At 40.4% G+C, this 26,538-nt stretch overlaps 3 protein-coding genes across 4 annotated transcripts; 2 read left to right on the forward strand and 1 right to left on the reverse strand.

The window, feature by feature from the left end:
• Window positions 1–460: 460 nt before the first annotated feature.
• Window positions 461–13,992, forward strand: xpo6 (exportin 6). The gene is made up of 24 exons (XM_041061840.1): window positions 461–1,238; window positions 2,443–2,533; window positions 3,160–3,272; window positions 3,797–3,994; window positions 5,054–5,213; window positions 5,647–5,724; window positions 5,835–6,366; window positions 6,773–6,899; window positions 7,004–7,113; window positions 7,316–7,424; window positions 7,640–7,732; window positions 8,572–8,641; window positions 8,769–8,928; window positions 9,154–9,246; window positions 9,535–9,679; window positions 10,495–10,644; window positions 10,792–10,981; window positions 11,073–11,228; window positions 11,530–11,644; window positions 11,812–11,983; window positions 12,255–12,416; window positions 12,586–12,684; window positions 12,810–13,040; window positions 13,337–13,992. Exons 1-24 carry the CDS (start codon window positions 1,236–1,238, stop codon window positions 13,436–13,438), a joined length of 3,459 nt encoding a protein of 1,152 aa, XP_040917774.1. The 5' UTR covers window positions 461–1,235; the 3' UTR covers window positions 13,439–13,992.
• An 811-nt stretch (window positions 13,993–14,803) lies between these two features.
• nme4 (NME/NM23 nucleoside diphosphate kinase 4) lies at window positions 14,804–17,895 on the forward strand. 2 transcript variants are annotated; one of them, XM_041061842.1, is made up of 5 exons: window positions 14,804–15,266; window positions 16,103–16,233; window positions 16,328–16,429; window positions 16,543–16,655; window positions 16,828–17,895. In XM_041061842.1, the coding sequence occupies exons 1-5, from the start codon at window positions 15,122–15,124 to the stop codon at window positions 16,946–16,948; spliced, it is 612 nt and encodes a 203-aa protein (XP_040917776.1). In that variant the 5' UTR covers window positions 14,804–15,121; the 3' UTR covers window positions 16,949–17,895. The 2 variants fall into 2 exon arrangements, with proteins under 2 accessions (XP_040917776.1, XP_040917777.1); XM_041061843.1 differs by lacking the exon at window positions 14,804–15,266 and adding an exon at window positions 15,643–15,891.
• A 138-nt stretch (window positions 17,896–18,033) lies between these two features.
• Window positions 18,034–25,263, reverse strand: eps8l1a (eps8 like 1a). Its single transcript, XM_041061841.1, has 14 exons — window positions 25,153–25,263; window positions 24,092–24,209; window positions 23,938–23,996; window positions 23,179–23,314; window positions 22,181–22,269; window positions 22,011–22,085; window positions 21,788–21,936; window positions 21,493–21,702; window positions 21,253–21,361; window positions 21,005–21,145; window positions 20,744–20,888; window positions 19,877–20,039; window positions 19,206–19,338; window positions 18,034–18,827 (listed from the first exon to the last, which is right to left on the reverse strand). Exons 2-14 carry the CDS (start codon window positions 24,207–24,209, stop codon window positions 18,738–18,740), a joined length of 1,617 nt encoding a protein of 538 aa, XP_040917775.1. The 5' UTR covers window positions 25,153–25,263; the 3' UTR covers window positions 18,034–18,737.
• Between the last annotated feature and the right edge of the window lie 1,275 nt (window positions 25,264–26,538).

The following is a 26,538-nucleotide window of genomic DNA, read 5'->3' on the forward strand; positions in this document are numbered from 1 at the left end:
CTGTGTTTTAATCATTTATGCAATAAAATGTCCCTAGTGGTACAAGACTTTATGTAATGTTTCTTGGAAGGTTCTGCAGATAATATATAAGTTTTGAGGTAAACTACTGCACATATATGCCTCTAAGGAGGCATTTGCCTTGTCTTTTCCTATTTATGTAACGTTTTCCCATTGTAAGCCAGCCATATTTCTGTATATGTGTCTCTGCGTGGGTTAGCCCTGTAACATATATATGACTCTTTGAGTACGCTGATTTTTTGTTCGTTTTCAACTGACGGCGCTTTACTTTGGAAATCTATTTGAACACTGATCGTGAGAGAGAATACTGTTTATTTTTTTTTATTTTTTTTTTAATGCTGTAATTTGAAAGTATAACCGGAGATCGCGCGTCTCTTACTGTGACTGGCTTAACACAAGCTTACTGGGTTGGTTGATTTCTACAGCAGAAGAGGAAGTTGCGAAGCCTGTAACCAGCAAGCTAGCTATAATCTTGAGCCGCCCTAAGCACTGAAAAGGGGAATAACAGGAACAAGCGCGCATAGTATTATCTATTTAGTGTTATCTTAGTTATATTAGTCAGCTACATAACTTAGGTGTGCACATTCACCCGCTTCAAAATTTCTAAAGGTAAACGCAGCTTGTCGCGAGCAACAGCCCTGGAAGCATGTCTACGTTTGACAGCAAGCTAGCGAAAATGATGTCTTCATGCTTCTAGAAAAGCTATCGAGTTAGCCATCCGCTGCAACGTTAGCAACTGGGTAACTAGCCTCGAAACGCTTGACATAGAAAGCTAATTAACGCTTCACATTTCTCCGGTGTTGCAGCCAGTGTTAGATGTCTCACAAAACAAGATTTCTATATTTAACTTAACGGTAAATTAAATTACACGACAATGCAGCTGACCTGCCGATTCGAGATAGATGATTCAATGTTAAGCCTATATACTTGGTGAGCGAAAACGCGTTTTTATATGAGCTAGGTAAAATTAACTCGGTGTTTAACGTCGTTACTGAAAGCAGAGTCAGCGACGCCAACCTTTGCTAGCTAGCTGAGTGTGGAGTATCGACCTAAGTAGGCGAGCAGACCATGATGAACCCCCTCTGCGGTTACGTTAGCCAGCAGCACCTTAGCTAACGTTAGCTACAGAACTGGCTAGTCAGGTAGCTAATGTTGGCTCATTACTGTAATTAACCCGAGACCTAATAAACTGAAGAAAACATCTGAGCCAGCAAAACATGGTAAGTATAATATAACGCGTATTGTTGACCAAGCTGATCACGTTGTCTTCCTGCCTTATTTGCTAATAGCTAATGTGGTGCAAGAGCCTTTTGATTCGTAAATTTGGACAGGAAGACCTAACGTTATGTTAATAATGTATTTAAATTTCTTTACATAAAGCTAATATCGTATGCTAGAGTGCACTGCGTTCCTGTATCTCTGTTAAGTCACATAACGGTTTGTGAGAGGCCAGGTATTTCACGGGATGTGACAGCTCTTTAAGCCATTTCACGGAACAAGACGCCCATCTTACAAAACCGAATATTTGCTTTGAGTAGTGTTAAGCCTCGGCAAGTTGTGGCTTATTTGAGGAATTCAGACCCGCCTGCAACAGGAGCTGCTCTTTTAAAGTTTCAATTTACCATCTCTCTTTTTTTTTTTCCCAGGCAGGGCCCAACTTCCTCTACCTGTCAAAGCGTGGTATAGCAATTGATATAACACAATTGATTTGTTTTACTCACAACTTTATTTAAATTCTATATGACCAAGACTGGGATTCTCATGCAATTCTCAATGCTGAATCATAAGAGCAAGTTGGACAGCAGTTGCGAACTGTAGAATTGCCAAGTTGTGTGAAGTATATTTCCATGAGACTACGCCAAAACGTGCACATCAGTGATACATGTGCAATGATCTTCTATAGCTATGTGCGGGCATGGACATGTGAAGATATGTTTCCAGCTCACTAAGTGATTTCGCCTGAGCAAGATGGTACATACACCTGAAAGTGCTAACTTATAAGAGATCATCTCTTAAAATTAGTCTACAAGGCTACATGTTGAAATACTTACACACAGGCATTCTTTGTTAACAAATTAGAACAATTTGGCATGATAAATATATGTAAACAAGATAATGGAATGGCAGTGCATTGTTATTTTCACTGTTACGATGGGTTTCTTGCTAGTGAACAGGTGTTTGGTGCGGCTCATGACTGGTCTGCACTTGAGCATCTGATGTGCATGTATACCGCATGACATGCACACCACTGAATTTTATCTGTCAAATGCACAGATAATGTCTAAGTGTGATTTTTTTTATCATGCAAATAGGTAGATGGTTATGAGAAAAATACAGCATTCAGTGGTTTGGATAATGCATATTGTCAATTAGAAAGTCTAGATGTGCATTTTGTGTTTAACTCTACCTTTTACTATCCACTAGGCTTCAGAGGAGGCATCGCTGCGTGCACTGGAGAGCCTTATGACTGAGTTCTTTCACAGCTGCACCACCAATGAGCGAAAGAGAGAAATAGGTAAGTTTAGCCTTGTAAAACATCTCTGCACATTAGTAATAAGGGCATGGTCCTCAAGTGTTCCCCCAGCTGTTTTTTTTTAAATAAACAACATAGGACACGTATCTAGAACAATGAATTGGGAAAAATGTGAAGTTGGATCTGAAAAAACTTGTCTGACAACCCTTTTCTCCAGGGTCCGTTTATTATCCTACTACCTTAAAATGTGACTGCATGTTTTAGTCAAGGTGAAATAGATCAATTTGTAGATCTAATTTTGTTGATTATAAAAAGGTCATCTACATGATGTCCTCTCATCCTTTAATATAGATTTTTCCCAATGGTAAAGGTTTTCCCCCATGTGATACTGAGTTTTTAATACTTAACACATATCTGCCTTTGCAAGCCTGGATCCCCAAATACAATGTATTGTATTCTACAATATACTGTAATGTAGGACCATTTTTCACTGTGGAGTGTTTGACACAATGTGACCTGAAATCATTTGGTTTCTGTTAAAAGTGTTTTTTTGTGTCACTTTTTTATACACTTCCTGTGTTGTGACGCATTACTTTCAGTCTGTGTGCAAGCACTACATTATCATGTACCTCTGTCAGTGATCATGGCTACTTCCTTTTTCTCTGCAGAAGAGCTGCTGAATAACTTTGCACAGCAGACTGGAGCATGGCGGCACTGCTTGTTCTTCCTTTCCAATACTCGGAATGAGTATGTAATGATGTACAGCCTCACAGTATTTGAAGTAAGTCCTGTATGTGGAAGATACATATTTTCAGTTTATAGTATTGTTTAGGGTCTTTGCCTTTTTATGCTTTGAAAATGAGACAGTACACAGAGAAAAGTATTGCTTAATAGGTACTAAAAATCTGGCATGGTAACGAGAATTTGTTCCATTCTGTTTTCCTGTTTCCTCATTTCTGTAATTCTGCAAGCCCAGTTAGCTAAATATGTTATATATTTTGTATGAGATAAAAGGCTGAACATCCTGTGGCCCCTAATGACATACTTTGATCTACTTTAAGGCATATCTGAGATAGGTATGCTTAAATCTAGGTGTTTTATTTGTAGCATTGTCTTTGTAAGGGAAGATGTGTTAGTAAAATATTTGTCAGTAAACTATACAATAAAAAAAATCTCTTGTTAATTAATTTAGGGAATTCCTGATCAAACACATTGTTGAGAACTATTACAGAATATTTGTCTGTATACATTTATGGCGTCCTTCAGACACAGGTTTCACAACATATTGTTCCTTTTTACTTTCAGAACCTGGTGAACAAGATGTGGATTGGTGTTGCTTCACAAGACAAGATGGAGATTCGCAGCTGTTTGCCCAAACTCCTTCTTGCTCAGCACAAGTCTGTGCCCTATTTCATCCGTAACAAACTCTGCAAAGTCATCGTGGACATTGGTCGCCAGGACTGGCCAATGTTCTACCATGATTTCTTTACGAACACCCTTCAGGTAAGCCCTGCTGGTGTAGTTTATGCTACTAAAATGTTTTGTGCAGGTTTTAATCATCAGTAACTGGGTCCTGGTTGATGTGTTCTTAAGTACTTTACAAAAGTTGAGTAAGACTTAAGAAAAATATAACTTCTGTTACACTGAACATGTGTTCTTTAATAATCTGAAATTGCTAAAACTAAATTGCACCCCTCACCCCTGACCTGTTGTACATCTGTAAAATGTATTCATACTGGATTTCAGGCATACTCTCTTTTAATGTACTTCTGTAAAATTGGTAGGTGGGTATTTTGGACTATTACTTCAGAGCACAGTGTTGAAAAAGAGCTTTACAGATATTGAATCATCAAAGAGGCACGCGATTTCCTTTCATTACAAAATTAAAAGGCAGTCGATTAACAAAGTCTGCAGAGTCTGTATTTGAGGTTGTAGAAGTTACATTGACCTCTATTTATACAGCCCCAAACCACAGCTGACTGGACAGGTATTTATCTACATAGATACAATGGAATATGCATGCTTGCGCATCAGGAGAAAAATAGTTTGGTGATGGAAAGTATTTTTCTGTTTCTCTAAGTTGTTTCCACACTTTACACTTAAAACTATCTCCCCTGTTACTATATAGCAAATTATGAACATAGAAGTAATAGATTAAACAAACTGCAAAATTTCCCAGAGCAAACAGTTAAGCCAAGGTGATGAGCTACATACAGTAGATTGTGATGCATCTTGTCACATGATCAATTTAGTTATTAAATTTAGGACTAAATAGCCACTCTATTTATATAAGTGGAATGTCTCATTTCATTAAAGTGTATTAAATGCATTAGATTTTAGCAGAGGTCTTTGTTTTAGATGAGACTGTAAAGCACTGAGAGAAGCCCTGAACTGTCAACCAAACCACACAATAAAGGCTAATAGAGCCCACCACGGTTCAAGGTTCTTTTAATTTCATCCTGGCGTAAAAAAGTTTGGAAACTGTTTTGAAGGACCTGTAGGTAGTGCGCAAATTTCAGTCGTCTTTATCTTTATTGTCTGTCAATCTGTTGTGAACTGCAGTTGATCCAGTCCCCAGCTCTGGCTCAACTGGGGTTGGTGATGTTGAAAACCACATCGGAGGAACTTGCATGTCCTCGAGAAGACCTGAGTGTCGCCAGGAAAGATGAGCTGCGTAAACTGCTGCTGGAGCAGGTACCGACAGTGCTGGGACTGTTGACGGGTGAGAACAGCCTTTAATACTTTGTGCAATGTGATTTCCTGATCTAAATATAGTTTTTATAGTCATGGGTGTAGAATCTGGTAGGTCCACTGTAGTGCATTTTTTCATTATGGGAGCAAAATAGGTTCCAAGCAAGATGCAGAGAAGAGATTTACGCTCTTATTGCTTAGCCCATAGCGTTGTCTAGCTATGATGCAGATGTAGCAACTGATACACATGAGAGTATGTAACAGTGACTGAGCTGCAGTCTGAGTGAGCTAACAGTGCTCTCTCTGTTTGTGGGGACAGTGTTATGTAGCACATTACAAGGGATGTGAAGGACAGTCTGAAATCCAACTGAGGCACATCTACAGAAAAGTTAAAACCACCTATTTTACAACCAGCTAATGAGGTTTAAATCTGACTTGCAAAATTCATCCTTCATGTTATACAGGTATCCTGGAGACCTATTGGGACAAGCACAGCGTCATAGCTTCCACCCCACCACCCTCACCCACCTCAGGGGAAAGTGGTGAGTGAGTCATCCTTTAGTTTGTTAAGACTGCAAAGATCTGATATTTTTGTCAAATGGTATGTTGTTGTGCTTTAACCAGACGATTTTGTGTCTCTTCCATCCATCAGTGGAATTGCTGGGCAGTTTGTTTCAGGGCAGCCAGTACTCAAAGCTGCTTTGCCAACCCATGGCAGCATTGGACAGTGAGAGTCAGCAGCTCTGTTGTCTCGTTTTGGAGTGCTTAGCCCACCTGTTCAGCTGGATCCCCCTGTCCACAAGCATCACACCCACACTGCTGGCATCCATTTTCCATTTTGCACGTTTTGGTTGTGATCTTCAGACAAAGGCCAAGACGGGATCCTTCATCTCTTCCAACTCCTCCTCCTCTAATGGGCAGCTTAACCCTGGGACAATACCACCAACGTCAAACGGAGGAGGGCGAAATGGACAGCAAAGTGAGGGCAACAAGGTGGATCGTGCCCGACTTGGTGTACTCGCCATGACCTGTGTCAATGAACTGGTGTCAAAGAACTGTGTGCCAATGGATTTTGAGGAGTATCTGCTGCGCATGTTCCAGCAGACGTTCTTTCTTCTGCAGAGGCTGACACGAGAAAATAATGCTCATACAGTCAAGAGCCGCCTACAGGAACTTGATGAGGGGTATGGCTCAGTCTATTTTACTTTGACAATTTAAGCATGTAATCTGTGTCTGGTTATATTTATTTTAGTTACCCTCAAGCCTAGTTTGCAGTTAGAAGTTGCACTGTGGTGTCTCTCAAAACAGTCTTTGTTTTCATCAGTGCTGCTCCCTACACTGGTTCCTTACAGCCATGTACCTCAGCTTTGTCACATGTGTGTCATTCTAACTTATTCTTTTATTCTATATGTGTCTTTTGTCCCTATTTATTTGTTTTGTGTGTATGTTTTAGTTAACATGACAGTATCAGTTTCAAGTTTTAATGTGATAGCTGCTAACATGAAACTTTGTAACCCATGCCATATTGTCACTGTCCATGTGGTGACTTTAATGTCTTGTGTTCTTTATGTTTTCTGTTTCATCTTGCAGTTACTTGGAAAAGTTCACAGATTTTCTGCGGCTCTTCGTCAGTGTTCACTTGAGGCGGATTGAGTCCAGTCCTCAATTTCCAATTGTAGAATTTCTTGCCCTGCTTTTCAAGTACACCTTCAACCAGGTAATGATAATTTTGTCAGTTGTTGGTGTGTTACACCACGGCGTGTTCATTTCTACAGGTGTCCTGCAAATATGCCTCATTTATTTTTTTTGGTTTGTTTTCAGCCTACCCATGAAGGCTACTTTGCCTGTTTGGACATTTGGAGTGTGTTTTTGGATTTTCTAACAACCAAAATCAAAAGCAGATTAGCAGACAGAGACAGTGTCCTGAATAGGTAAGTAGCTTGGAAAATCAGTTTTTCCCTTTTAAACCTCAGTGGCTTTCCGAAACACCCAGTGAACTAAAATTAATAAATGATCCCATATTAATGCAGTTATATACAGTATAGACATTCAATCTGATCTGTTGATATTTATTTTATATGGCTTCTGGTTTAATTCTGTTGTACTGAAATATATTTGTGTATGGTTGGACAGGTACAAAGATGCCTTAGTTCTTCTGTTAAGGGAAGTTCTGAATCGCATACAGTTCAGATACAATCAGGCCCAGTTGGAAGAGCTGGATGATGAGACTCTGGATGATGATGTAAGAACATTTTACACACAGTATATTTTACAGTCTGTCATTTGCTCCTCTTCACTTAATATGTTCAGCGTATCTCTTGTAACCACAGGAGGCCAAAAATAAAAGTTTATTATATTATTAGCATGTCAACCTGTTTAAGATATGCACTCATTACAACGATGTTTATAGCTTTCACTTCAAAGTCTGAATGTCCTCCTTCGTTTTGGTAACTATAGCAACAGACCGAGTGGCAGAGGTACCTGCGTCAGAGTCTGGAGGTGGTTGCCAAGGTGATGGAGCTGCTCCCATCCCATGCATTCACAACTTTGGTAAGAGATTGTCGTTGGTGACACCTTGACATGTAGTAGGTTTTAAGGCATGTAAACCAATTCCAGACCAAATTCAGATGATTCTTATAGTATTCCAGCTTGAGCGAATGTTCTGCAGAAGCTTTTCTTTGACACCGATGTGGAATGCTTACAACTTTGAAGCACCAAACATTTTTTTGCACACTACAGCTTTCCAAAAAATTAAAGCAGTGATAGTGACTCCTGAATATAATACTACACCACTTGGCTATATTAAACTACTTAGCAACATCACTTAGATAGATAATCGATTGATTTGCTCTAGTACAGCACTAAAATCACACACTTTTATCAGAATGTAACATGATAAGACTTGATTGTTTATGTTATTTTGTGTTTTAGTATTGATTTTAGTATAAATTTGTGTTGATGTTAGGTGTAAACAACCTTTCAGACTTGAACAGAAGTATCTGGAGATACTAAAAGTTGCAGTATTTAGTAAAAATGTCTATCCGGTGAATGCTCTATCATACTTGCATTTATATTGTAGTCAATGTTAATAAAACTTAAACTGAATTTGATTGTGTGAATATGATTGTGTGAACTGTTTCCTGTTTGGAACCAGTTCCTCCAAACAGTTTATTTCTTCTTGATCACTTGTAAACTTGCTCTTGGGTTCTGAGGTTGTGACACTGTGTTCTTCTTTTTTTTGCTCTCTCTCTCTTTTAAGTGCATACTGTGCATGTTACACATTTGTATGTTTCATTATTTGAACATGGATACGTGTTTAGTTATTACATGTTAAGAAGTGCCACTGTGGCAGTGGCAGACTCCTTCTTATTCCACTTTTCTTTCTCAAGTTTCCAGTCCTTCAAGAAAATCTGGACGTGTACCTGGGTTTGCAGCAGTTTATTGTGACCACTGGCACAAGTAAGTAAACTTTTTGTTTTTAAAATATTTTTTTCAGCTTCACATCCTGTTTTTGTTTTAGGTACAGTCACATTGAATGGTGCCAATTCCGTAGACTAAAATGTTTGAATTATCTGTCATCTTTCAGCTCGGAGGCTCAATATCACAGCGGAGAATGACTGTCGTCGACTTCACTGTTCTCTCAGGGACCTCAGCTCCCTACTTCAAGCTGTCGGACGCTTGGCTGAGCATTTCATTGGGGAAGTTTTTGCTGCACGGTTCAGTGACGCCCTAGCAGTGGTGGAGAGGTGTGTGCTCTGCTACTAATTCAAAACATAAAAAAGGAATTGTTGCACCTACAACATGAAGCTATATGTGTGTTTCAGAATGTACTGTTGAACAGTATTATTGCACATTTCTTAGTGTTACAGAATCTCAAGTCACTCTTAACTTGACCCGACCCCCGTTTTTGTGTTCTGTTTACTGTGCTCCATTGAAAGAGAAAAATAAATAAACCCTTTCTCTTTTTCAAGGTTGGTTGAAGTGACTTGCTACGGCTCTCAGACCAGCCTTTACGACCTGGAGACTGCTGTACCTTCTGTGCTCAAGCCCGACCTCATTGATGTGTGAGTATCTCATGACATGAAAGGAAAATTTAACCTTAACCCTTTACTTGTGACTCATTGGTTACAAATAACATGACTATACCGTTCTTGTTGTTGAGCACAGTGTCACCGACCAGAGAGGGGAACTGTGCGTGTGAACAGTTGCAGTATTTGTGTGCATGAATAAAAGCCACTGAAAAGCTGCCGTGGCTGTTTACACAGTGTTAATGAAGTTACCTCCCTTTGTCAGAGCAGACCTTTCTATAGTGACGCTACAGAGTAATTTTATTTCTTGTTTGTTTGTTACAGACATGCACAGGCCCTTGCTGCTTTGCAAGCCTACTCTCACTGGCTTGCACAGTTCTACAGTGAAGTCCACAATCAAAACCAGAGCCAGTTCATCAACCTCATCACATCTGCAATAGATGCCAGTAGCCCACTCATCACAGCCAAGGTAGCTACCCTGTCTTTCTCTCTTTCTTTTCCTCCCTCTTTCTCCCCAGTTACACACATTAAAGCTAGTTCTACTGTGCACTTTAAGTCAACTGTCAATAATTACAGGCATTTGCTGTATACACATTCTTAATTGAATTTCAGGCTCCAGCCAGAGATACAAGCTGGCCTGGCAGCAATAGACCCGGCATATAGAGGTAGCAAACCAGAGAAAAGAGCTGTGGTCCCACAGATTCAATGAACACACACACACAGCGTATGGAGAATGGAAATACAGGGTTTTGTCAGCTTGCACAGTGCACCTGTCAGGTTTGTTAGATGGAAAAGGGAGTACAAACAGGCTGCTTTAAATGAACAAGCAGAGTCAAGTGTGCTGAGTAACAGTGATCACCAGCTGAAAAAATAACAATCAGCGTTTCTGTCTTTAAACATCGATAGACAATGCTATCGGCCAAGTCGGCACAACCCTAATGCAGAATCTCTTATTTGGGTAAACTAAGAAAAAAGTGGTGTTGGTTTGATGTTGAAACAGTGGTTCATTAAGGAGGAAGTATGGTAAAATATTAACCAAGGTTTAAATTCTGCAGCCTGTGTTCACAGAAGTTCTTTTTGTGTTTATTTTCTGCTCTACTCATCTGGTCCTTTTTGATTAATGTTCCCCTCACATCAGCTGTTTTAGTTGTGCGTTAAGGATAGTGTTGCCTTTTTTCATTGTTACTTATACACATGACAGAGTAGACCTTATTCAGATCAAAGCCCAGTGGCTCTTTTTCTTTTAACACTTATATTCTGTCTTTATTTTTTTATTTATTTCAGGTACCTGAAAAGTTGCTGCTCTCAGCATGCCATTTGATGGTTTCCATCACATCTACAGTGCGGCCTGTGTTCTTGGTCACTTTGCCAGCTGTTCAGAATATTTTCAACCTAATTACTACTGAGAATCGGACTCGCAGACTTCCCCAAGAGGTAAATGTTTGTTGCAGTCAATAATTTCTCTTTAAATTTAATGCTACACACTACAGCATAATAATAAAAAAAAAAATTAAATTAAAATTGAAATGTCCGTAATACTTGAAATAATTATTCTTTGTGTGCATGTGCTCGCTCATACAGGCTCACATGTTGGTGTGTAGGGCTTTATCCAACATGCTACTCCTCCTGTGGCCAAATTTACCAGAGAGTGAGCAGCAGTGGCAAACACGCTCCAGCAACCATGCCAGCCTACTGGCAGCCCTCACGCGAGAATATCGTATTTTAAGAGGGACAGTGAACATTACTCCACGGCAACCTGCTCTGGCTGACAGTCAGTATTTCTTTTTTTTTTTACGTCTGTTTATACTGACACCCTGTCATTCTTTTTCCTCCTCTAATTGTATTTTCTTTTTCTACTCTAGTGAAAGCAGTGATACAGCAGACCCTTCCTGTGCTCAGAGATATAGTAGACAGCATCTCTGGGGAATCCACCAAATCGCGTCAGATCTGTTACCAGAGTCTTCAGGAGTCTGTCCAAGTGTCCCTCAGCCTTTTCCCAGTCTTTATTCAGCAGCCAGGTCAGTGTGCCACACATGCAAACATCTTATGTTAATCGAGTTCTCTGTCTCTATATTTCCTTACTATAGACCTGCATCACCAGTACAGCCAACAGCAATGCACCTTTAAATTAGGATATGACTTTAAGAAGAGTCCTGTGTCCCAAACAGCACACAGAAATATTCCATAGCTACTTAGAATAGATAGAATATATATAACAATTGATACAAGTAAGAGAAAAATAATTCTGAAGACCTCAACAAACAACACAAAAGGTCATCTGACTACCCAGCTTTGTTAATTGCTATTTTGCTTTCCTAGATGTGACGGACGAGATGCTGGCCTTCTTCTTGACGCTGTTTCAAGCGTTGCGAGTCCAGATGGGTGTTGCCTTCACAGGACAGATCATCCACACTTTCCTCAGCATGTTCACCAGGTATTAAAAAAAATAGAAAACAACTTTTAGTTCACCACAATTTTTATAAACAATTGCTAGCATCCTGTCTAGATGGATAAAGGTTGAATTAACATTGGGCATGTACTGAAATTGCTGCAGTCACTCTTATACAGTAATTGATGTAATGTCACTTATATGTGCTGCAGGGAACAGCTGGCAGCCAGTATTTTGCAAGAGGGCAGTGCAGGGTGTAGAGTGGTGCAGAAGTTCCTGAAAATCCTGCAGGTGGTGGTGCAAGAGCCTGGTCAAGCTTTCAAGCCCTTCCTTCCCAGCATCCTCTCTCTGTGCATGGAGCAGGTTTACCCAGTGGTGGCAGAGGTCAGTTGGTGGTCACTTGTGCAAAGTTAACATTCATTGTGGAGTTTGTGTTTTTCTTTGTCCTTTTGTTTTGCATCTAGATTGATTAGCCTGCTAAAATTAGCATGTGGCATAATTTATCCCATAGGAATTCCTACAAAAAACTAGAGTTAAATATGAATATAGTGGAAAGACCTGCCAAAATCACCAAAAAAGCTGTTTATTTGAATGGTCTGCTATTCTTACTGCTGTAATTTATGATGGTATACACTGAAATTCTTGTCTTTGACAGCGGTCTTCCCCTGATGTCAAGGCAGAGATGTTTGAGTTGCTATACCAAATACTTCACCAAAACTGGAGGTACTTCTTTAAAACTTCAGTCTTAACGAGTGTCCAAAGAGGAGCTGCTGAAGATACCATGGAAAACGAAGCCCAGTTCACAGCTGCCATGCAGGTCGGTGTATACACGTGCCTACAGCTGTCATCATGTACCTCTTGGATAGACCGATGAATCAACAGTTATGTCAGCTGATGAGATTAACTGTAACACATCTAATAGACAAAATCATTGCTAAATCTAGTTCCACTTCATTTCCTGACTTGTGCCGAAATATCCTTCTCAGGCTTTCGGACAGTCTTTCCTGCAGCCTGACATCCACATCTTCAAGCAGAATCTCTGCTATTTGGAGTCACTCAACAGCAAGCACAAGTTGTATCACAGAGTAAGTGGGGCTTTTATATCAGTATTTTTGTTTTTTCAAGCTCCTCTGTCAGTTATAAAAACATTATAACTTTACCACCCAGGTACATACTCCATCGTCAGTCTGTTGTTTTTCTTGTGCTTCAGAAGCTTTTCCGGACCTCGATGCTCTTCCACTTCATCAACGTGCTGCTGCAGGTCCTTCTCCACAAAAGCCACGACCTCCTTCAGGAGGAAATCACCCTTGCTATTTACAACATGGCCTCAGTCGACTTTGATGCCTTCTACTCGGCCTTCATGCCAGAGTTCCTAAATGGCTGCCAGGGTGTAGACACCAGCCAACGAGCTGTTCTCGCACGCAACTTCAAGCTTGAGCAGGTAAGAATGAAATTCTCTACGTAATGGGGTAACCGTGGCGATGTATTTTGCAGGCTGTTGACACATGTATTGCATTAGACAGAGACAAAATTGACCAGCTGTTATGTACATGATATGCAAGTAGGCTTTGGTTTCTCCTCAACCTGGTGCATGGAAATGAAACAGCACAGCAACTCGAGACTACAGTGGCATTTAAAAGTCTGGCTAGATATTAATACTGAAGAGTATTTTAAGTTGCTTTTAATAATGTCTCCTGTGGAAATCAGTATTACTGTATTCAACTTCTCTTTCTCAAGGACCTGCCCTCGTTCACTCAGAGCGTGCAGCGGCTGGTGAATGACCTTCGCTACTACAGACTGTGTAATAGTAGCCTGCCCACTGGCACCATCAAGCTATAGCACAGTGACTGCTTGAACCACTCCACACATCAACTATGATCTTCGAGGACTGCCTGTGCTGACCACTTTGCCCAACACTCCTTCTCCAACTCAGCTTCACTCCACCTATTCAAAGTGATAGGAAGGAAACAACACACATTGTACGGTTGAGTAATTGGAGGTTGAGGATGCTGCTGATGTTTTTCTTTGATTTCTACTGTAGAAGGTCGGCGCATTATAATTTTTTTTTTTTAAAAGCAGTGCCCTCCTTATGTATTGCCAATGATGATTTGGCAAGAAATGTAAACCTGGTCTGCAGTTGGCTTTCGCCCAGACCTGGAGCAGTCTGAGCCAGGCCTTCTTTCCCATGCCTCTGCAACAAAGCTGGGCAGGGACTGAGCACTTTCAACTCATTTTGAGTTTTTAAAATGTCTGCTTTTATTCATTTTGCCTTCAATTTTTTTGTTTCATCTCCAAAGGAGACGGACTCTCAACTTAAGGTCTTTCATATCATTCCATTCTGAAAAAGAAAAAAACCTGCTTGATTAAATAAAGTGCTTTTTTAGTAAAACTGATTTGATTAGTCTTTGCAGTGATACAGTTTTGTTTGTGCGAATAATGGTTGTGTTAAGAAATTCAAGACATTTCTGCATGTTTACACTGTTTTGTTTTGTTTTTTGTTTTTTTTATTCCTTTTAACTTAAATTCATCTACTTCAACTGTTTTTAAGCTTCTCATTGTGTAGAACACATGCACAAATAGTCAAATACCTGGTTTGGGTCTTTACAGAGCCAACGGATGAGGCTGAGCAGATTTTAATTTTGAGAATGGCTAAAGCTCTTGACAAATACACAGAGGTCCTCATGTGTAGCATGTGACACGTCACATGTGGCAAATGTCCTGTGAGGGCACAACATGCGGAAGAGAGGAAGCATCGCCACAGGAGGAGTAGCAAAACATCTCTGCAAACTTCACAATAATGAGGTGACACAACTTCGCAAACTCTAGACAACAATGTTGCATCGTCTTTTCTGTAGGTTAAACTTGTGGTGAGGGGTGTCCGTGCCTGGTGCTGCCTGTCTACCCAGGGCCTTAGATGTTAAGATGTTTATTCATTTCAAAAGATTTTCTTAGCTGCTGTTTTAAACACTGCTACAACATGTGTTCCATTTATTAAGTTATCTTTGCAACGGATGTTCAACTTTGTGACTGCCGATTTTAGAAAGCAGACCAAGAGACTGGAGGTTCATGTGACTCAGCACGGCCTGCAGGTCCACAAGGGAACAGATCTAATGAATTTGATTGCAGGACTGAGTTGCATTGTGGGAAATGTAGGATCCAACGGAAAAAATCCAAAAGGGGACTAAAAGTTAGGCTATCTGTTGGACATTGGCTGCATACAGAGAAACCTGCTGGGGTGAAGACAGAGGGCTTACGCATATAACTTATTTTTCTTGTTAAATCCAAAGTTGGGATCAGGCAGGCGTGGAAACCACACTTTTCTGGATTCCCGGTCAGTGCTGAACGTTTTCGCAGGCTTAAGAGAAACAGCAGACACATCTGGCATCACTGGAGTTAAATATGTCTCAGTCTGAGCGACAATCAGGTGGGACAGACAGACAGGGAGACGGGTGGTGACTCGTGAGTTTTGATTGAGGAGGGTCTACTTCTGTGTCCTGAGGCTGACAGAACACACCTCAAAACATGATCATGTTGCAGAGGTGCATTTTTAAGAGAATTATCCCACAGCTTTATTCAAGAGATCAAGAAACCACCAAATGTCTGGTTTCTGGGTTTCCCACTGCGCTGCTGAACGGACTTAGAGTTGCTGGGCACAGGGGCAGATCAAGTAAGTGACTGGGCTTATATCAAGTGATCAGTGAAACTTTCGATTTTGCTTTTCTACTTTCTTCTTCTTCTTCTTTCTTTTCAGGCACTTAAGTTGTAGGAGTTTTTCTTTTAGGTTCACAAACAGGTGAAAGGACTAAATAGCCACCTTCCAGGATTTATTTATGTCAGAAATTCAGAAAGGAATCTGTTTTGTGTGAGTGATGACAAATATACATATTTCTTTACATTTAAATACTAGATTGCTGCACTGAGTCTCCGAGACTTTACCTCCGACGCGCAAGGTTTATTTGTTCCAAACTTAACGAGGCCATTTGCGAAAACAAATTCTCTTGCCAAACTCATGGGGTCATGAACTAGAACTAGGTTAAAGACACAGAAGATAATGGTGACGATGATGTGGGTAACCGCGACGATGGAGAAACAGTGACCTGCGATGCGCGTTAGTGGGCCAAACCCCGTGCGCAATGCGTGCAAAAGGCGCAGATCCATCCAGCGCAACACCCGAAACTCTTTCTCAGCGCGAAACTTCCATCCGACCCGCCAACGAGTTGTTGTTCTTTACTGGCATAGACCATCTTAAATTTAGGCTGAATGCCGTTAGACGAAGTTCCTCTCCTGTCAAGGTCACGTGTGTATTTAATTGATCGCGTGTGCTCATTCATTAGCCCCTTGCGTGATGTGGCAGCTGCAAATAGTAATCTCTGTCTAAGCGGCGTCGTTCATCTCTGTTTTACACACACGCGCGCGATTCTCTGCAGTAATGTGGGTGAATTTGGGTCAATATGTGTCCTCATCGCTGTAGGTTACTAATATCGGTTCTGTGTGTCCCACCAGGTCTTCCAGATGTGAGGGAGCGGACTCTCATAGCTGTAAAACCAGATGGAGTTCAACGTCGTCTCGTAGGACAAATCATCCAGCGGTTTGAGCAGAGGGGCTTCAAGCTGGTCGGCCTGAAAATGCTGCAGGTATTGAAAGTCTGAAATGACCGATATGTTGGGAGATATTTGTGTAATGTGCAATGTCTTTGTTTGATTTGTAATAGCTGTCTCTGTTGTGAAGGTGTCTGAGGATCTCCTGTCTCAGCACTACTGTGAACTGAGGACAAAGCCCTTTTACCCAAGTCTGCTCCATTACATGACCTCAGGACCTGTGGTTGTCATGGTGAGGGCTCCTCTTTCTGGGGATACTCCTGTATCGAGTGCATCATTTGTAAACCTGCTGCAAGTCTTGTACATCTTGTTTTTATGTGTGTGTGTTGGTTTATTTTTATTTAGGTGTGGGAAGGCCACAATGTAGTCCAGACATCTCGTACCATGGTGGGACATACTAACCCAGCCGAGGCCCAGGCAGGCACAGTCAGAGGAGATTTCAGCATGCATGTCAGCAGGTAACCTCATGTCATTACGTGATCTTATGACGTGAAGCATACGTTTCAGGATTTGACAACAACCTTATGAGAGTGCCACTTTAAAAATATTGCATCCTTGTGAAGATATTGCTTGTGATTTTTTTTTTTCTGTCGTGGAGGTAAAATAACAATATGTCTTGGTCATTTGAAGGAATGTGGTCCACGCCAGTGATTCACTGGAGGGGGCTCAAAGGGAGATCCAGCTGTGGTTTCAGGGGAAAGAGCTCCTGAACTGGGACTGCTGTGACCAGACCAGCACCTGTGAGGCGTGAAGACCCTGAGAGCCGAACGCAGTGGGAATCAGTAAATTCTACCTCTTCTCCTGCTGCTCAGAGGCCTGTCTCTTCTGACAGTGTGACTACAGTCATTGAAAAAGAGGGGTCATATTCAGTGTTCCTGCCAAAAAACTATACCTCAGGAAGTGCAATGTGACTTCTTATAATTTAAGCTGCATTAGTGTAACATCAGAATGTGTCCCTCAGTCACTTAAAGTGCCAAAGTCTTTCTAACCAATGGTTTTTTTTGAAGTGCTTGTTTATGGTTTTCATTCCCAAATCACCAAAAATCTAAATAGTTTAACAGCTATTAAGTTACACGTTACTTTAAGTCAGATGAAAAAAGTCAGATGAAAATGTAGAGAAGCTCAGCTATATGACAATCGTGCACAGCTCCAGCAGGTTCATACATTCACAAAATCCTGTATGACATTTTTCATCAGAGAAAGAAAAATAACACAATTTTTTCCCAAGATTTCAGTCTTCTTTTTGAAATCATTAGGAAATTGTACATGTGTTAACAAAGCCTTGTTGTGAAGGAATAAGTAGTAAAGTGGAATACTTTTTAAATTATTATTTAACAAATGATAGGTAGTACTTTCATTTTTAGGAGTATTAAGTGCAACACTTAGTTGACTTAACTATTTACTTGAACCTTGTCCTCAAATACTTTAAGAGTGATTATTCTAGACTAAACGTTTAATCAAAGAAATTTGTTTAAAATGTGAATCATTTCAAACAAATTTGCAGTTGAGCCAAAGAATCACTGTTTACACTAGAACATTTGACCTCAGGCGAATGTTATTGGTAACAAAGTACTGAAGTAATCTGTTGCACGGTGATGATTTACCTCCACCTGCTGTCATATCAACACCGAACTGATTCTGGTTTATGTTTGTTGACATCTTCGGTGTCACTGGTTTTATTAATTCCTCATAAAACTGGAAAAAAAAAAAGATTTGAGTCCTTATTTTGCACTAACCAATTTTGAAATTACTAATCTCAAATCTATACAAAAATACACATCATTTTTTAATCAAGCTGATACATCCACAGCAGTGTATCCCTTACATGTCATACATTATGTTATGATGTGCAGCACAGCTGAAATCACAATGGAAAATGCAACATCTGAAAACATTTTCATCTCATAGAAAGAGTCAGGAGTGAAACTGTACACTCAGGACAGTTTAATGTGTATTTAGTCTTAAACAACATCTGGCTGCAACAAGCCACATTGCCTTAATACAGGTTGACAGCTGACGATTCTGTGGAGACATAAACACTTTTAAGATAATGCACATTTCGTGGGTTTTAAAGCTCTGCAAAGCAGTTTCAGTCCGTTGTTATCGTACTTGTTTTACAGCAATATCAATCATTTTATGTGATTCTGTCAATTGTGCGGCATTTGTGTTTATTGTCATTTCCCAAATATTGCCTAAACAAAGGATAATAGAAAGATTTCAACTGTAAAAAAAAAAAAAGGTGATAAAAAATAAATGGACTGAACAACTTTAGTAAGCTTTGGCAAGGAGTTTAAAGCGCCTCTGTTTAAAAAAAAAAAACGCGTTAAAAAAAGAAAAGAGAAAATATCGTTCCAGTATAAGAGAGTTATATAAGACGTTTTGCTTTTGTTGATGAGTCTGTAGCACAGGAGAAACACAATAATGTGTGATTAAGGAATTGCGCTCCATCTGCAACAGTTGTGCCCCCGGTTGGATAAGCAAGACAACATTTATGTCCGTTGATCTTTGATGCCACATCTGTATTAGTGGATGTGGAAGGCTCAGTCAAATACTTCACCCTCTAAGTTCCTGCTAATCCTCAGCTTTTGCTTCTCCATCACCGTCTCTAACTCCGTGGCTTTGCGCACATCCTGAGGAGGACACAAGATTAGTTAAAAGAGAAATATCACTTCAAAAGAAGCTCACATATGCATTTAAACTGCAGTTCTTTGGTCCTATTTTTAACCAGTATCTGTACAGTAAATCTTAGACACCCTAAATGTGAAATCCCCTTAATGTCAGACAAAGAATAGGGAGGATTCCTAATAATTAGTAATAAAAAAAAAAAAAGCTGCGATGCATTTTGGATTTGTAAATTAAATGGTAAATAATCTTTAGCCAATGCAGGTCAGTAACAATGAGCTAAAATGACGCAAGTCTGTGCAAAAGCCAAGGCTGAGCAAACAACTGGCTCAGGACACATGGACAAACACACGCACAGAGTACATCCAGAATAACACTGGACAAACCTCGAGAAGGGCCTTCTGCACCATTATCTGGCTGTAAACTCTTGCACCTTCCTCCGGTGACACAGCACGGAGCTCCTCCTTGTTCAGGGAAAATAGCTGCGCTCCAGTTAAAATGCCCAGACTCTGAATTGTCCTAACAGAGGAGAAAAGGAGGCACAAAATCAGTGCTGGTGTCTATTCACTTTTCATTGGCAAAATATCACCTGTAACCTTGTCAAGAAGAAGAGGATTTGGTTGTGGTCAATTCAAACTCATTTCATAAACACAGGCAGAGAGAGTAGCCCCTTTTTGACATTTGAGGGCGCTATTGTGCCCATGAGCAGGATGTATAATGTAATAACCTGTGAACAGAACTTTGTCAGCACTGAAGTGTCCAGTAAGCACCTCCATTCAAATCACTGAAGACAAGGCAGTGCTCTTCCACTGGATCAGTAAAGTCTACTTCATATTTTAACTTTCCAAACAGAATCATTTTCATTTGTCTTAGTGATACAAATGAATAATTTTGATTAATTTTAGTACTCAGCCCCTGATGTTTCTTAAACCAGAGGATCATAAGAACAGGTTATGTGACTATAAATGAACCAAAAGGTTCTACAAACAAGCCTTGTGCTGAATCAGGTTTTTGGAAACAGTCTGAGCTGGACATGTCTCCTGTGGTGGACACTCACTGCTGACTGAAGCCCTTTGCGGTGAGCCAGGCCTCCACCTCAGCAGGTGGCGAGTGGTAGTTCAGGGGAGTGGACGTGTCAGGTGAGCGGGGGACCACCAGCGGACGGCCTGAGCCTCTTTTCCCAGCTATCCGCTGAAGAAGCTCATCGTTCATTATCAGGACTGCACAAACACATTAAATATAATTGGCACAACCATGCAGACCAGCACAGTGTGATACGCAGCATCATATACAATATGGTGAGTCAAAGCTTTTTTTTTCTATATTTCTATATTTTTTGCTCAATTTCCTGGTTTGCTGTGCATTGCATTGCTTCTCCAAATGCAAGAAGTCATTGGTAATTTTCTTTTCTCACATAAAATTATCATCTATCCTGCAAAAAATCTGATTGTAAATTAGTTACATTTTTTTTCTTCATTTTCCTAGGTTCATGGCAGTGTGAATATATGTGAATATGAATGGTAAGTACACTTCATAATAATATAATCAAACATTTGTAAAGCAACAACAAAAAAGCTGGATGATTTTAACCAAAAGACTAGATGTTTTTGATTCAGCAGTTTTGTTATTTTGGTTGCGTAGAAGACACGCTATGCAGGAAATGATGATTCTGGCAAAGACAGCAAGGCACTCAGCCTATTTGTCCTAGAAACTGATGCAAAAGTGTCTTAAAATAGCCCTGTCCACTGGAGACATGACCTTAGTAAGTGCGACCTTAACTTCTCCTGCTGCTGTGTGCTGAAATATTCTAAAATTTGTACACTTTAACTTGCTCTCAATACAATTTGGAGAACATACAGCAGGTGTTCACACACCAAAGTGTTACTGTGAATATTTTTGTGTTTGCAGACAGGATGCATGTTACCTCGGTCACTTTCCTCTCCCATTGTTGTAGATGGTAAAACCATGCTCTGGGGTCGCGCTGTTGGGCTTATAGCTGTAGGACTGGTCCCCACTGGGCTTGATGGAGCAAATGTGAAGTACTTTGCTGGAGGGGAAAGTGGGATCTTCTGTTGTGGAAAAACGGGAATTAATTAAAAACTGTCAGATGGACGTGCATGAGACAAAAAGCAACAGCAACAAAACTATTCTCTGTGTGTGTTTGTAGTTGTGTCTGTACTCGTACCTTTGACTCCCTGCGTACCACTGAGCTGTCTCTCTCTGTGTTATTCAGAGCTGACAGAGGCTCCAGGATGTTAAAGGGAACAAACCCTATCTGGTCGAAGCGATTCCGACACTTCCACCATCGCTTTGATGACTCGATTACCTGAGGACACAAGCCTCGCAAGTCAGCTGAGTTTGGTGGCATATTCCAATAATATATCTACTTGTACAGGTGAGTCACTGCCCCTCATTCTAATTATGTGTGTTTACCTCCAGTGTTTCTCCTTGTAGTACAGAAAGTTCACTGCTGTTTCTTGCCACAAAGTCATAACTGCAGCAGTAAAGTCTCTCACCTTCTGGTGGGAGCCCGTTTCCATCTCTGGAATGGAAATTACATATACATGGATACAGATACATGGAAATTAGTGACTTAGCTGGTATTGTCACACCTTTTATAAAACGTAACTATGCCCTGTTTTGTAGCACTTTTTCCAGTGCTTACAGACTTACACTGCCTCAGTGCTTTCACCAGGGCTCTCCGCTGTTTGTCGAGCTTGGTCATGTAAATTTTGTGCCTCCCTACTTTCCCTGAGGGCATCCTGTTTGTGCTGCAACTCGACGGGATCCTCGAACGGCTGGCCAGCTGAGTCGTAGGCCTGAGGCTGCCATCCGTCCAGGAAGACAGGTGAATATGGAGGAACAGACACATTAAGTTGCGAACTGGGAAAAAAAGAGGGTTGTGTTAGATCAACATGACGCTCTCTCTGACTAAGATTTACACACACACATACAAAAACATACAGACCAGGGTGAAGTCCAGTTGGACCCTAATGAAGTCCAGAGCTCCTTTTCCTCTTCAGTCAGATGCTCCTGGAGCAGTGAAACAGCACCACTGGTCATAGCAGGACTAACCACTGACATAGCTGAAGCTGGCCCTCCAGTGGTATTTACCATCTGTGAAAGAGGAGGTCACCAAAGTCAGAATCATGGAGAGAAAAATCACTAAATGTAACATTAGAAAGACTCACTAGTCTCAGAGGCACAAAGATGTGATGCAGCAGGTCTGGTGCGTCCGGCTGTGCAATGGAAGACTTGAGACGGTCCTGGATAAACCAACAAATAGAGTCATTTAGATTTTGGTTTCAGTTTCAGTGCTGCGTGTTACTTCAGTGCTTCATTGTGACCGGTCTAATCTCACCAGCAGACTGAGGGAGTACTTGATTTTCTGAAAGATATCCACGAAGTCTTCCTCTGACGGAGGGTAAGCTTTCATGATCAACAAATCATCTGCACACAGAAGAGTACAATCACAGTTACAGCCAAAATAACTTAAGTATGTAACGAAAGTATACGTATGAAACACACACACAAACTTTGTGACCCATCACAATCACTGTTGTTGTTACATGCATTGATTTTTCACGCACTTTATGTTTGGGAAAGTAAAAGAATAATAGAAAATAAAATTAAAAGGAAAGAATAACAGAAACACCACAGTAAAATCAAGTATTCCACTGCTGATAATGACTCTATAAAGGTGTGGAGTCTTCTTGTTCCAGCAAGCACTCTCCCACAAGACAAAGCCAGTGGTAATGACTAATAACAGCCTTGCATCCTATTTCATTATTAATACATTCACTGCCTTTAGTTTTATCGAGGGTCACACCTCTCCCAGCATGCACTGGGACAGAAACCTGGGAAACACCTGAGTTATGTTGCCTGGCCAACAATACAGGGCAAACAGAAGATAAACACAAACACCCATTCACGACCTATTGGCAATGTCCAGCGATACCACTGGATGGCCACTTCAAGCTGCGTACATCGTCGTTAGCCCAGCAGAACAAACTACTGTATGAAGTGAAGCACATTTGAAATTTTTTTTTAATATTAGGTTATTTGTGCTCTGAATCTTCCTGAATTTTGATTTGGCCCAGCTTCAGTCACTTGTTTGTCATGTTTCTTGGCCATGCTTACTATATGCAAAAACATTCTGAATTACCTGAAGGATTTTTTTTTTGGCAACCTGCCTGTTGACATGCTTCCAGCATACAAAACATTGTGCCAATATAATCAGCCTTTGTCTACTGTTTCCTGCTTCTACTCTTCTTGTTCCGCAGCCTAATCTTCTCCTGACCGTCCTTGTGAAACCATGACCACGGTAATTAGTTGATGGGATGGTACCAGTTCTCTCACCATTTTCGTTCCCCTTCTTCTTGCTCTTCCTGCTACTCTTCTTCTTCCTTTGGTTGAGGATACTCTGGGCCTCGGCTGTCTGCTGCAACCGTCCCATGAATCGCTCCACATCGTCAAAACAGTGATTCATAATCTCCTGATGAAGACACATTTTGTGTGTTTTAGCCATTCATCTGTGCAGCTTATGGAAATTATTTTAATCACGTAATAATTCCTAATACTGGTAATTTATAAAGCTATTCAACCAAAGAGTGTTCAAAGAGTTTACATCGACATGAAAGGTAACATATTTATGCAGTCACCTTGCAGTACAATGCAGTAGCCCTGAGATGATGTTGCATTTGTAATGCTAGAACATCTTGTAAAATGAAATCTGATACAACTGCTTTCTCAGCAAACAACCTGAATGTTATAACCTTTGCCGTGTAGTGTTTACTGCAAGTACTGGCCACAGAGGCGAGCTCAGCTGATGACGTAAGGCTTGAAGAGGAAGCCCTTATGGTTCAGAACTAAATAAAATCTCCTTCTTCATATCTTCCAGCTGTGATACCTTTTTTTTTCTAACAGGCTTTTGTCACACTGCCTCTATCCATAACTAATGATTATTTTTCTAGCACTGTTCTATCTGCTGTTGTTGGGCCATTTTGGTGAAGCTTCTTTACACAAGCTGCCATCTCCTTTGACTTTAAGATAAACCCACTGATTCACATATGAATGCACATTAAAAAGAATATCTAAACTAATTAACCAGGTACATACCACTTCTCTCTCTGCATTCAACTGAGATATATGATTTGAATCCAAGTTGGCACCAATCTCTGAGCACAGGAAGAACAAAGCAGTTAAAGCAGGGGATGAAAATACATCTAAAGTACATGCTCCAATATACACATAAACATTAGTCACGATGTACCTTTGCCAGAACCTGTGTAAATGGGAAGGCTACCGGGAGGAGGCTGCTCTCCTGGGGTTATCATGACCCGGACGCCTGAAGGCTTTCTCGGGACCACCGGAGGAGGTGATGCAGACATCTGTTGTGTGTGGATGCAAACAAGAAAAATCAAGCATGTGCTGTAATGCATTAGTGAGCAATCTTTAGGTACTATAATAATACTTTTTTTTTTCATAGGAAAATGTCTGCAACTTTTGTGTGACTTTTCCAACAACTTTCTTGTTCATTGGAAATTGTTGTCTCTGTGATTAGCAATACATTATCTCTTTCAAGTGAATCATGCCTTGCATTCTTAAATTGTTGCGTAATACAGGTACATATTTTTATTTCAGCTGCAACATCTACAAAGGAATTCATGTAACACAACTTTTTTTTTTGTTTCAAAAGATTTTTGAAAAACTTCACCCAGCTGATTAAAACACACTCATCTCAATTTCGTCTGGATCGCGTAAAAAAAAAAAAAAAAGATGAATGAGAGCTCAATAGTGCCACATTCCACAAGCTGATTGTAAGAATGCTGTGGATTCTGTGTGCACACTCGCATGCATTTAAGTGACAGATACACATGACAGGAAAAACCACTGAAACCAGGTGCATGGTATGCAGATGACACAACCACCAAAACTTGATGGAGAAACTGTTTGAGCTGAATATAAAAGAAACAAGTTTGTGCTATGCAAAGAACATCACAGCTGTTTTCCTGGATCTTTCTGTCTTTCTTATTTTTGTAATCTCTTCCAACATGTTGATGAAGCAGTGAAAACTGCATTAACTTTTTTTTAAGCGCCAGCAAAGAAAAAATGCACAGCCAAAGCCCTTTGTGCAATTACAAATTCTTAAATGTTCTACTGAATCAAGATGAAGTAAAACTACTTCAGAAGTCTTCACATATTACTGGCACAAAGCAGATGTCCTTCACTTGACAGGTGCACCTGCCTCTCTCTCTTTCTCCCTCTCTCTCACACACACACAAAAACAGTTTACACAAAGCCGATACCTGAAATCTAAATACATCACTGTACCTTTTAGTGCGGTTTAAGTGTTTAAATCCAAGGTAGAGAAACCAATCCTGCTGAGTTGTATGTGCACTGAGCTTAGCTGTTTACATGGGTACGTCCCACCTTCTAGAGATATGTAGAAACGGGAAAAACAAGTCTGGCTTTCCTTTCGCAGTTAATCTACGTTGCTTTCACTCTCCTCTGACTCGGCTCTCTCGTACACGTACGCACACGCTCTCTCTCTCCCTCCCATTCTTCTTCTCTCTGCATCTTTGTGAGCCTCTCCTTCCTTGTGACAGGCATCTCTACCAGCGACTGCCTGTGGCTTGTGCCAAGGGGCTAACATGATCTGTGACACATGCCATTCCAGAAATGTAATGCAGTCCTCCTCAAGCTCACCACCTCCACAAATTCAGTGATGTCAAGTTTCGTTTGAGACTATGATAATGAAGAGTGGGAAAATGTGATTTAATGTTAAAATTAAGAGGAAAGATTTAAATGTAATTCATTCTTTGGATTTTTCTCAAAGGAGAAATGGCATTAGTTTAATAATTTCACACACTTGTTTTATAGTTGTCTTGTAGCTTCTCTCATTTAAAATGATCTCATTCCTTAAAGAAAATAAGAGGAAATTGTTTATTTCTTTTAAAAAAAGAAAAGAAAAAACTAAAACCGAGGGAACAATGGGGTGGATATGTTGCATAAATGAAATCATTGGTAGGATTTATCAATATTATAAATGTCAGAGGCCTGTGCTAACTAAATACTTCAAGAAAAACAAATACTGATTGAGTAATACAGGCGGGAGGGTGCATTTATCAAAATGATATGAGAGAAGGTGTGGAAAAGGGTGTTGGTGAAAAGTCTGATATCTGGTTTCTAACATGGAGAAGTTTACTTCAGAAATGTAACACTGCTGGCTTGTGTAATATTTAGAGGCATGACAGACAGATATTGATTTAATTGGCAAACACAGACTAGAAAATACAAGTATTGGCAGTTCTTCCATGAAAGGGATCTGTCAAGGGTCCCAGTCTGTCTTGCATTTTCTCTCTGGTGAACATCGACATGCAACTTTATCATGAAGATGTTTCAGAATCCTGACAGCGGCGGTAAAGGTCCTGAGATGTTCCTCAACAAAGTGCAATTCCATGTTGATTCAATATCCAGTGACCAGAGTGCAAAATGAGAAGGATTTAGAAGTGAGCCTGCTGGACATTTAGGTTAAAATGATGTCTTCATTATGATTTTAGCTACTTGCAGCCTCAAGTCTTCTGTAGGTTAGATTCTCCTGTACACTGTTGGTGAACAGTGACACCCATTGGTCATTACAGGTCAGACTCCATCCGTCCCTCAGCTCTACTCTTGTTTGACTCGCTTGTTGCACAGAAAAATTTAAATAGCTGCTGA

The sequence above is a fragment of the Toxotes jaculatrix genome, chromosome 18, assembly GCF_017976425.1.
Source record: "Toxotes jaculatrix isolate fToxJac2 chromosome 18, fToxJac2.pri, whole genome shotgun sequence".
Taxonomy (NCBI): Eukaryota; Metazoa; Chordata; class Actinopteri; family Toxotidae; genus Toxotes; species Toxotes jaculatrix.